At 43.6% G+C, this 11,148-nt stretch overlaps 1 protein-coding gene across 1 annotated transcript in view; it reads left to right on the top strand.

Annotated features, from left to right (window-relative positions):
• Nucleotides 1–11,065, top strand: part of LOC102372458 (solute carrier family 2, facilitated glucose transporter member 11-like) — an 18,794-nt gene extending 7,729 nt beyond the window's left edge. Inside the window, 9 exon segments of the mRNA XM_025199304.1 lie at nucleotides 1–65; nucleotides 2,302–2,431; nucleotides 2,576–2,724; nucleotides 3,135–3,322; nucleotides 5,050–5,160; nucleotides 5,236–5,337; nucleotides 6,671–6,746; nucleotides 9,522–9,649; nucleotides 9,991–11,065. The exon segment at nucleotides 1–65 is cut by the window's left edge and continues 11 nt beyond it. Of these exon segments, the coding sequence (XP_025055089.1) occupies nucleotides 1–65; nucleotides 2,302–2,431; nucleotides 2,576–2,724; nucleotides 3,135–3,322; nucleotides 5,050–5,160; nucleotides 5,236–5,337; nucleotides 6,671–6,746; nucleotides 9,522–9,649; nucleotides 9,991–10,197 (1,156 nt within the window). The 3' untranslated portion in view covers nucleotides 10,198–11,065.
• The last annotated feature ends 83 nt before the right edge of the window (nucleotides 11,066–11,148 follow it).

Raw genomic sequence — 11,148 nt, 5'->3', positions numbered from 1 at the left:
CAGCAGGATGGCCAGGTCCTTTGAGATGATTCTTATAGGACGCTTGCTATGTGGCATGAGTGCAGGTAAGACTTCTCACACAAGATAACAGGTATTTTCACTTCAATCCCAGAACTTTATGTCTCTTCAAATAAGATCTCCCTTTGCTAAGAAAGTAAAATGCTATAATCCATAATCTAACGTGCCTTTCATTCATAAGAAACGAAAGAGCACACATCATCGATTCTGCTCATACAAAATGAAATTCAAATTTGAAAAAAACAAATGACCTTTACAGTCAGGAAAATTCAGATCTGCTACAAACGTGTTTAATTCCTTGATGGGGAAGTAATAAATAGAAATAGTTCACTATACTTAATATACATTGTTTACAATGTGTAGTTTGAGCAGAATACTGTTCTGAAAAAGAAGACTGGAAAGCAAAACAGAAGCGTAGTTAAAATCTAATGGTCTTACAATGCTCTCAAGAGCCAAGTCTTTTCAATACCACAGCCTTTTTATTTTGTCTCCGTAAATTCTTTAGGATACTTTATTTAGCCATCTTTAACTTATAAAACCCTTAGGATCGGAATGATGAGCTGGGGTAACTGGTCATACTCATTTCTGGCAGAAGGCCCAGATCTCAAAATATCTCAGGCTAATGTCAGTATGTATGGGATTTATTGCATGAGCTACAACAGGTAGCTCATGTCCCATTCAGTAAGAAGACTCCTTTCTAATTCTTTATACTGGAAAGGAATCTACCTCTGAAAACAATACATTTTGTAATGTTCTTTTGTGAGACTGCACTGTGCTGAATGGCAAAATACTTTTCTTAAGTCTACTTGCCCATACACTGGGAGGCCTGTACCAGAGAGCAAGGGCTCCTGCTGTTTTAAGGAAAAGGGGCAGCAGGGCACGACCTGCTGTCAGATGCAGGCACTGGAGCAAGAGCTAGCTACAGGAGATTAAGCACCCAGAAGGCAAAGTGCTGAGGCCAAGAGGGCTAAATCCCATGCAGTAGGGCACTTCAATGCTCTTCGGTTAGAACTCCCAGAAGAGCCAGGAGCATATGGGGGCTGAGACTGAGGAGCTGAAGACTGAGCCAGTGGGCCAGGGTTGAGTATCTCAGCTAGAGTAGTGGTTCTCAAACTTTTTTGTACCAAGACCCATTTGTAAACATTGATGGCCAGTCCTAACCCAGCGTCCCTCACTCCTGACCCACTGTTCTCCACCCGCAGGCCCACAGTGTTTGGGGGAGGGGGTGGGTGTGTGGGGCATGGGGAGCCCCAAGCAGCCCTTTACAGGCTAGAACTCTGCCAGGGAGAAGCCATGGTTTCCCACATTTTGTATCCTTTAAAGGAGAATCCATTTTTAAAGTCTGTTGATCCATTTTTAAAGTATTCTTGCAGCCCCCTTTTGGGTCACGACCCACAGGTTGCGAAATGATGAGGAGAGAAAATGGGGTCAAATGGTAAATGGGGCCTTATAGACTGAAGCCTGAACAAGAGATTAAGGCCTGAGAGGCTGAGTTAGCTGGCTAGGCCAGGAGGCCCCAGGGAATTGTGACTGTGACATCTGTGAGGTATGGGGGAGGTTGGAGGCCATGATTAAGGCCTATAGGCTGTGCTATATGCCACTGAGGCATGCAACCCTCAGAGGCTAAGCTAGCCAAAGAAATAGGAGAAGAGAGGCAGGACTGGCTGAATGATCTGATTGGAATTGTGCTAGAGTCCCATGGCACCACATTCACTTTTCCCACCCAAGGGATTTACAAGCGACCTCCGACAACATTCAGATTCCATCAAGATGTCGCAAGCAAGCAAAAGGAAGTAAACCCTAGGATAGGGATTTTCAACCTTTTTTGAGCAGTGTACCCCTCCTGGTGGGTACCTCCATCTGGATGTGGAGTGGGTGGGGGGGCGGGTCCCTCGGTGGCCAAACACAAAGCGGCACATCGTGTACCCCCTGGGGCCTTCCCAAGTACCCCCAGTTGACAACCCCTGCCCTAGGGTCTGCAGGGTTAGTCCACCACAAAGGGTGCACTCAAGCCCTTTCTAGGCAGGACCCGTTTAGAAGGCCCTATGGTGATTTCCAGTCCCTTCTCTTGGGGATAGGGGGAGCCCCATTTTCATGTACAAACCTAATTTCAGTTAATTTAATAGTTTCAGGCCTTTATCACTTTTTCCACCACATACAGAGAAGCTATTCAATACATGCAGCAGCTAAACTCTTGTAGAAACTAATTGTAATATGCAGTGTTAATTCCTATTATTATAACTCTTTTGTTTCTTCTTTTCCATGATTCCACCCCAATTCAAGGTTTCTCTTTGCTTCTACATCCTCAGTATATTGGGGAAATCTCCCCCAAGAAGCTACGTGGATTTGGAAACGCTACTGCCGCTGTTTTTTGGGCACTAGGAAAATCCATAGGGCAAGTTATGGGACAAAGGTAGAATATACTTATTTTCTTACTTGCCTTCATTTCCATATATTCTTTATAACCCCCTTCTTTTCCAATTTTTCATTTGGCTCTCCAAAGCCAACATCTGATGAACTTCCATTCTATAAGATGTATATTTTTTATGCTTCCTAGAGAGATTTTAGGAAGTAAATCCTTGTGGCCTATGCTGATGGCCTTGGGTGGAATTCCAGCATTGGCCCAACTGGTCATTCTGCCATTCTTTCCTGAGTCCCCACCCTACTTCCTGATACATAAAGGAGATGAGGAAGGCTGCATGAAAGGTAATATAGATATTTTCCCCCTGGGTTTTATTTCTTTTGGTTTAGCTAACTCTAAAATTAATATTCCCCCAAGAGTTAAGTAGGAATGAAGTTCCCTAGTGCCCATTTCTCAACTGATTCTGTAAACACTGACCAGCTACAAATCTTGATACTAGTCTAAGTTAGCAAAAGTAATTGCCTTCCTGGAAATTCTGTATTAGGCACACCTCTGAATTTCTACAGATACTAATTAATTTCACTGTTGTACAAAACCTTCTGAAAAATAATGTCTAAGTCAATCAATTCAATGGAGGAATCAAAGCATGCATGTAGTGCATGGCTCACAAATCATTTACTCAAAACATTCCTTATGTCAACTGAACAAAGAGATGGCCTAATATGATGACTTTTGCTCTCCTTATCTTGCACAGCCATGAAACAGCTTTGGGGTGAAGGGCATCATCAGGTTGAGATCGATGACATGCTGAAAGAGAAGAGTGCAATGAAAAATACAAAAGTCATGAGCATCTTGGAACTATTGAAAGAAGCTTCTTTTCGCTGGCAGCTGTACACCTTAATTTCCCTTTCATTTACAATACAGCTTTCTGGCATCAATGCAGTTGCGTATCTTCCACCCTTCAAGTCTCAAAACAATCAATGGGCTACAAATTCAGAATTGTCTTCTTGGGCTCTCTTAACCTTTTTGTATTTGAGTCTGTTTCTTCCAGGGTTTGTATAACAGCCAGTTGTGTAACTGCTACAGGGCTGCAATGAACTTTTCTTTAGTTGAGCCGTGCCTATGTCATCAAAACTTGCAATAGGTTTTATATTAATGCTTCTTTTAGTTGCTGCCACTTTCATTTTGGCATTTGCCTGAATTCAACTTGAGGCCACTGCTTTGCCTCTATTGGCATGATTCTTCCAACCATTGAAACATTGTGGTGATAGCAGAGGCTACATCAGTAAAGCCGATATTACAGCCGAGTTTGACACTGCAGTCCAAATACTGATTTCAGTGTCTCTTGAATGATCTCAAATATATCATGAAAAGAAAGGGAGATAATTCCAAGCACTAGAGAATTCCACATAGGTTGTTGGAAAGAAAAAACATCTTCTACCATGATTTTTTTGGATCTGTGTCTACAGTGCCCGTATGCACAGCTGTTTATGAAAGCTAGTAGAGACTAGCAGAGCAATGAGTAGTTATGCTAATTTCCCCTACAAGTCAAGATGTGCTGTGACTTGCTAACCAATAAGGAAAGACAGGTAACTCAGTGACAAGCTAATATCTGCATAATCAAGGATGACAAGTAAGGCAGAAGGCAGAGTAGAGATGCACTTTACATACTAAACTAAATCAGAGTGCATAAGCTTTCATGAGCTTGAGCTCACTTCAACAGAAGGAAAAAAACCCACAAACTTCATCAAGTGGAGAGGGATGATGTGGCCAAGTGGAGAGCAGCCTGGCCTGGGGACTCAGGAGATCTGAATTCTGTTCTTAGTTCTGGGACGGGTCTACTAGGTCACCCTCCACAAGTCTTTGTGGCTCAGTATCCTGACCTATGAAATGGTGGTGAGGATAATACTACTGACCTACTGATGAAAAGCACAGCCGGAGAGCTAGATATATAATTAATGTAATATTATTACATAATAGGTTTAAAAAGTGAATCCTAATCTACTTAGAGTTGAAAACACTGCACTGCTGCTCCATTCATATTATAATATACAACAAATTCACATGCCCCTCAGTACTGGCAACAGAGGAAAGCTGATATAAACCAAACCATTCTCTTTTGGAAAGACTGAGGGAGAGCAGCCCGGCTCAGTTTTGCAGCTTTTCAGGGGAAAAAACCCAGAAAAAACATATTCTATTCCTGCAGAAAAGGCTGAATTTTTAAGCCATAAGGTTGTAAGCATCTTTAAAAAAACACTTAATGATAAAGGTCTATGATGAACTAATGGCAGACAAGGTTCTTTGGATAAATCTGGTATCTTTTATTAGACCAACTCAAATAGTTGGGAAAATTCTTCTTAGCAAGCTTTCAGGCACAAATACCCTTTGTCAGATATGATGAACTAATGACACTTCAACAAATGAAAATGTTATTAATTTTAGCTAAATTACTGTTAAGAACATTTTACAAGGTTTTATCTGCCAATAATATAAAACCTCACAAATACTACAAAAATGATGAACAACTGTACCTTACTATAAAGCTAAATAGCAGGCAGACTAATCAAAATAGTAATTGTTGAACAGCGGCTACTTGTCTCTTCTGTCTGCCCAGTTACTCAGGATCAGTATCATATAGATATGTGTATATTTATGCTGTTTTTTTCTAGATCTACTTTTATGCACTTGATGTGCTCCGCACAGCAGGGTTTGATGAAGACACTATCTCCTACATGTCACTGGGAATTGGTTTCTGTGAACTTATCTCTGCTATATTCTGTGTAAGTATTAGCACATTGAGAACTGGTTAAATTTGCTCCACTTGCAGTGATGTTAATATCATTTCTGTCCTTCAGACCATCATCATTGAGCGGTGTGGCAGAAAGGTACTGCTTTGGTGTGGCTACTGGATCATGGCTTTCTTAGCGGCAATCCTCACGGTGACACTCTCACTGCAGGTAAAGAAACTCTTTTCAGTGGTGCTTCCTTTTTTAGTATCCATCCCACTTTTAAGCTCTCCTCAAAGGCAGGATGACCTATAGAAAAAGGCCAGCTGGATTTAGAATCCCCAAAATAACTTAGATCACATGGATTCTCACATTTGTCAAATGACTCCACCAGCCTTGCACTCTGTGCAGGCAGAGCTGAACCTCATGTGAAGTCAATCCTGCAACTGCTTATCCCAGGCATCATGTGACTGTGGCTTCTCTTAGCAGAGCTTCTTGTAATCTTCCCTTCTTTTCCATTTGCCCCACTTAGGATGAATAAAAGCTAAGCCTTGGAGCAGGGAAAGTACTGACTGCTTTTTTTTTTTTTTTTTTTACACAAATATCTGTAGGTGCAGGCCATTGGTCATTGTAAAGTAGTTTTCTTTTAACAGGTGCAGTTTTGAACATGGTATAAAAGTAAAGCACACAATAACAAAGAAAAGTACACCTTAAAATTAGTTCTGCTGTTAGGTACACTGAAAAGTGAATAGGGCTGCTCAAAAAGGAGAATGAGCCTGCCAGCTAACTTCTATGATACTAACAGCAGTTCTGGTACCACAGCCAAATCTTTTCAGGGGCAGGGCTCTTATGATACTAGAGCTCTGGAAAGAGGATCTATACCTGGCAGCAAGGTAACAGCACTCTCCCAGCCATGTTTGATTCAAGCTGGACCTGCTTAACCATAGAATCACTTGTCCCTTCTGTCCTTCCTTCCACCAACAGCATCTTGTGCACTGGAGCACACTGACTCTTCTCTACATGGCAAGGTGCTCCATGGAGGAGGTTCGGACAGGCTGACCATATGTCCCATTTTCACTAGCTAGTCCTGTTTTAAACCCTTGTCCTGTTTGCTTGGTCACATGAATGCTTTTGGTCAAAGGTGGTGTAAGAAGGGGTTGCCAGTCTTTCCCCTGCCCAGCTCCCCGGTGCTCAAGACCCTTACCCCTTCAGGCAAGGCCTGAGATGGTTCCCATTCTACATGAGTTATTCTAGATGCCATCCAACAAAAACAGGCAAGAAGAAAATTGGCATACCTCATATTTCTAAAAGTTAAGGGGAGGCCAAAGTAAAAGGGAAATGCCTTCTCAGACCATTTCCAACCTAAAGCTTCTGAAGTCTGCAATTGCTCTATGCTATCAAACCTCTTTCTCCTGTCCTGCACTCATCTAATGAACACTTTCCCATGCCTCCCACAATCACAAAATCCTACATTTACCAGTCAAGTGCATTGTACTTTACTTGAGAGGTCTTCAGCAGAAAATAGGAAGTGCCTCTACATCCTAAAACTTGTTTTCTCCCTTAGGATTGGTTCTTCTGGGTGCCATATTGCAGCCTCGGTTTGATTATCATATATGTGAGTTGTTTCGCAATTGGGCCAGGTAAATAATTCCTTCATACAAGAGAAAAAAAACATACTACCTAACTATATCAACATGGCTGGGGGGTGGGGAGAATAGACATCTTATACCACGGGTTGGCAACCTCCAGCCCAAGGGCTGGATTCAGCCCACAGACCCATTTGATCCAGCCTGCAGACATATAACTCTGGTGGCATTCAGTGGCAGGGGAGCTTTGGCAGCAGTCACTTTCCCCTGCTGCTGTGGAGAAAAAGCAATGGCAGTGGACACTTTTCCCCTCCTGCTGCTGATAAAAGTGGCAGCAGTGCCTACCCACTGTCCATTGCTCTGGGACCCTGTCGAATGCAGTGCCTGTTCCCATGCACATCCACTGCATGCCAAATCCAGTGCATGTCCCAGGGTGGGCACCATGTGTGGCATGTGCACCAGAAACAGCTGGTCTGGGACTGCACTGCACATGGCACCTACTCCAAGACTGTGCTGTATGCAGCACCTGCCCTGACTGCTCCAGAACATGTGCTGGAGCAGGCACTATGTAGATGAATACAGGATGGGGGCACAATTCCAGAGCAGCCAGAGTGGGTGCAGTGTGCAGTGTATGAGGCCATCCAGTGCATCCCACCTTCTGCATATGGGTCCACTTGAGACCCACAGGCAGCACCAGAGGTCAGATGGTAGGGCTCTGCAGGCCAGATCCAGCCTGCGGCCCCTATCTTTGACACAGTTCTGGCACACTTAATGCACTGTTTGAAGCAAGTATTGGCCTTGCACGCTGCATAATATTAGTCACAGACAAACTCATTTCACCTAAATTGGAACTCGCTTGAAAAATCTTGAATTCAATAAACTGACACACACTTAGAATGTTACTGGGCTTAAATGAGACCAAAAAGAGGCCAGAAGGAAGGGGGAAAATATGGCAGCAGCGGCTTCTTTGCATTCAGGGCACACAGGATCGGGGCAGAAGCAGGTCCCCACACAAACTGATTTGCTCCGAGCCCTGCACCCTCCTCAGGTCAGCTCTGGCAGCAGCCCAATTGGTGCTGCCAGAGCGGACCCGAGGAGGGTGTGGGGCCCGGGGTAAATCAGTTTGGCGGCAGCTTCTTCGCATCCAGGGTACACGAGATCGGGCCGGGGGCAGGTCTCCGCATGAACTGATATACCCCGAGCCCCGCACCCATCCTCAGGTCGGCTTTGGCAGCAGCCCAATTGGTGCTGCCAGAGCAGACCCGAGGAAGGTGTGGGGCCCAGGGCAAATCAGTTTGTGCAGGGACCTGCCCGGCTCCGATTCCATGAGCCCTGGATGTAAAGAAACTGCCACCATCAGTGGTGGTGCCATGGGGGGGTAGCAAATGGCCAGATGTGAAGCCAGTGGCGGTGGCTGTGGTGCAAAGTCCCCATGGCCACTCCAGCTGGTTCCACAGGGCCCCCCAAAGCATGGGGCCTGGGGCAATCACCCCAATTCGCACCCCCCCTGGGATGGCCCTGGCTGCCACTGGCCCCAGGCAGCAGAACCAGTCTCTTGTCATCCAGCAGACAGATAGGGGACCCACCGGGACGCCTGGGAGGGCTGCAGGAGCTGTGCTGGAGTCCTCCCGGGGGTGCAGGCCCCCAATCTGCCTGCCGAATGACAGGAGGCAGCCAGGTGCTGCCACCTGGGACCAGCGACAGCACTGATTTTTCTGGTACTGGGTACAAGCCACACCTAGCGCCGGTCTGTCATCTGGCAGGCAGATCAGGGGCCCACAGCCGCAGGAGGACACTGGCACAGCCCCCGCAGCCCTCCCAGGGGTGCAGGCGAGATTGCAATCTGCCTGCCAGATGAGAGGAGGTGAGTGCTGCCATCTGGGACCAGTGCTGAAGCCAGGAAGTCAAAATATTTTGAGTTCTCTTGTTTCATTTTGAAGCTGTTTTGAAGGCTTTGTTTCATTTTGATTTCGCTCTTTTGAGCTCAAAAAGCATCAAAACAGCTTTGAAACAAAATGCTGGGCAAAATTTCACATAACCCTACTAAAAACATAGTATGAAACATTACTGAAACCTAAATTCTATAGAACTTACCTATCTCTAGTATAGGTGTAGCCTAATAGTGCTATATACACTACATTGGGTTATTAAAAATGCAGGCTTCTGCACTTGTAACAACAAAAGACCTGGGACTTTCAATCAGAATCTCTTATGCCAGGACCTCAGAGTCCCCAAAGCAATTGCTAATTAATACTTGCATTTTTCTAGTGAGTTAATTAAAGAATGATTAAAAATGTCAACTTCTGCCATATGGTAGCATGACACAACAGACATTTCCTCTTCTAGATGTGGAGAAATGCCATACTCTCTCAAATACCAATACGTCCTATCTGTGCATATTTGCTAGTTCTCTTAGGACAACATTCACTGAAAACCAAGGCAGGGAGATTTAAACCCTTAATTCAGTAATGTATTAAGGATTACCTAACTTCCAAGTACAGTATGTCCTATGACCTAGATGAGATTACAACAGTGCTTGCTACACTGGTGCCTCAGTGACTGGCCCACAGGCATACAGCAATTCAGCAGAGAAGAAATTAGAGCTCAAACGTCCTAGCTTTCCACTCCATACACAGCCTACAACTTATCCAAACTTTTACCTTGGCCTTGAAATTAATGATACTGTTGTTCTCTACTTTCACCAACACAATTTGTTGGGGATTTTGTCACAGGGTGGTAGAGAGAAGAGACAGGGGAAAGAGAAGGGAACCAAAATAACTAAAATCAACACAGAATGTAGTGCTTATTTATGTCTCGTCTTCCTTTCAGCTGGTGCTACAGCATCCATTAGGGTTGAAATCTTTGACCAGTCATCCAGACCACCCGCCTTTGTAATCGGTGGGTCTCTCAACTGGACAGGACTCTTTGTGATTGGCATGATTTTCCCATTTATTGTGGTAAGTGACACAAACTGGAACATTTCCCAACTGCTCCCAATTCCAAACAATATTGGACCCTGTCAACCAAGTGGGAAAAGGGACAAAGAAAAAGCAATAGACTACAATATCATGTCAACCCGAAACTTTTTGGCGCACACACTATGGAGGGCACTTATATTAAAGGTGGTGTATTTGATCTGGAGATTGAATTTGAAACCAGCTCAAAGAGCATACGCCAAAGATCAAAACATAAATGCTTTATCTTTAAATTATTGAGTCCAAAGATCCAAAAATGACACTGCAGATGTTGAAAAGTCAGAGAATATAGTCATCTTTCTTTCTTTTTTTCTTTGTTCCAGGAGAACCTTGGCCCATTCTGTTTCCTTATCTTTATGGGAGCTCTTTTCATCTCAGGGATTTCTATCTACTTGTTCCTTCCAGAAACAAAGGGAAAATCTGTCATGGAAATCAGAGAAGAATTCAACAAGTTAAATTTTAGGAAGAAGTGTCCCCCAGACATTGAAAAGAACTTCACTGAGGATTATACCTTCTGTACCAAGCTCTGATTTACCATCAGGGAAGTCAGCATCTCTTAAAAAGCAAGGGAAAAGAAAGATTTCTCACTTTCAGACTGGCAAGTAAACCAAAATGGACTTTTGATTTTAATCTGTCATTTACTATTCCCATTTTGCCTAAGCATCGCATGTTTTCAGACATGGTGTTCTCTGGACGACACAAAAGCAAGATGATGTCTGTGAGTAATGGATACAGAATTCAAGATTGCTATGGCAGAGCATGCTGGTTTCACTCAATGAAATGTGTATCTTCTTTCATAATTTCTGTCAATGAAGCAAAATTTCAAATTTTGCTTAAGTTTTTAAACACTTCTCTGATGAATCATAGAGAAGAGAAGGCATGCAGACTCACTTCTCCTAAAGGAATTTCAACTTATATTTCACAACAAAGAACCTGGACTATTTAAGTTATTGATTTGCTGCCCAAGGCTGGTTAAGTTCAGTCTGTGATGGACCCAGGAAAAGTTAAATGGTATATGAAATAAAATCCAATGTTGCTTTAGACTCTACAACACAGAACTGGAGAATTTTAGGTCTACATTATTCAGTTCTTACATGAACTGCTTTCAGACCTGTGCAAGATTTTTTTTTTGTTTGAAAATCCAGTAGCCTTGGTAGTCTGAGTTCCTCTATGCTTCCTGTTTGTTCTGTTTCTAGATGATGCTTGGTCTGTCTGCATCCTCCTCCTTGTCCTGGGTCTCAGTAATCTGACTGCTGCCTTCATATTACATGTACCATTTGCTAGGTAACAACAAACTTCTAAAACTAAACTAGCTTTTTATTAAGGTAACTATTTTAGCAATGCTGAAACTACAAGTCTCAGTCTTTCCACATGTGCACAGACTGGCTCCTTGGTGCCTCCTCAAAACTTTTCCTTCCTATAATGTGGTACTTGTGAAGCACAGGTTTTGAAGGGACAAATAACACATTGTAGGAAGGAAG

Source organism: Alligator sinensis, unplaced genomic scaffold (assembly GCF_000455745.1).
Source record: "Alligator sinensis unplaced genomic scaffold, ASM45574v1 scaffold505_1, whole genome shotgun sequence".
Lineage (NCBI taxonomy): Eukaryota > Metazoa > Chordata > Crocodylia > Alligatoridae > Alligator > Alligator sinensis.
The sequence above is the reverse complement of the archived record's forward strand: the minus strand, read 5'-3'. Positions and strand labels throughout refer to the sequence as shown.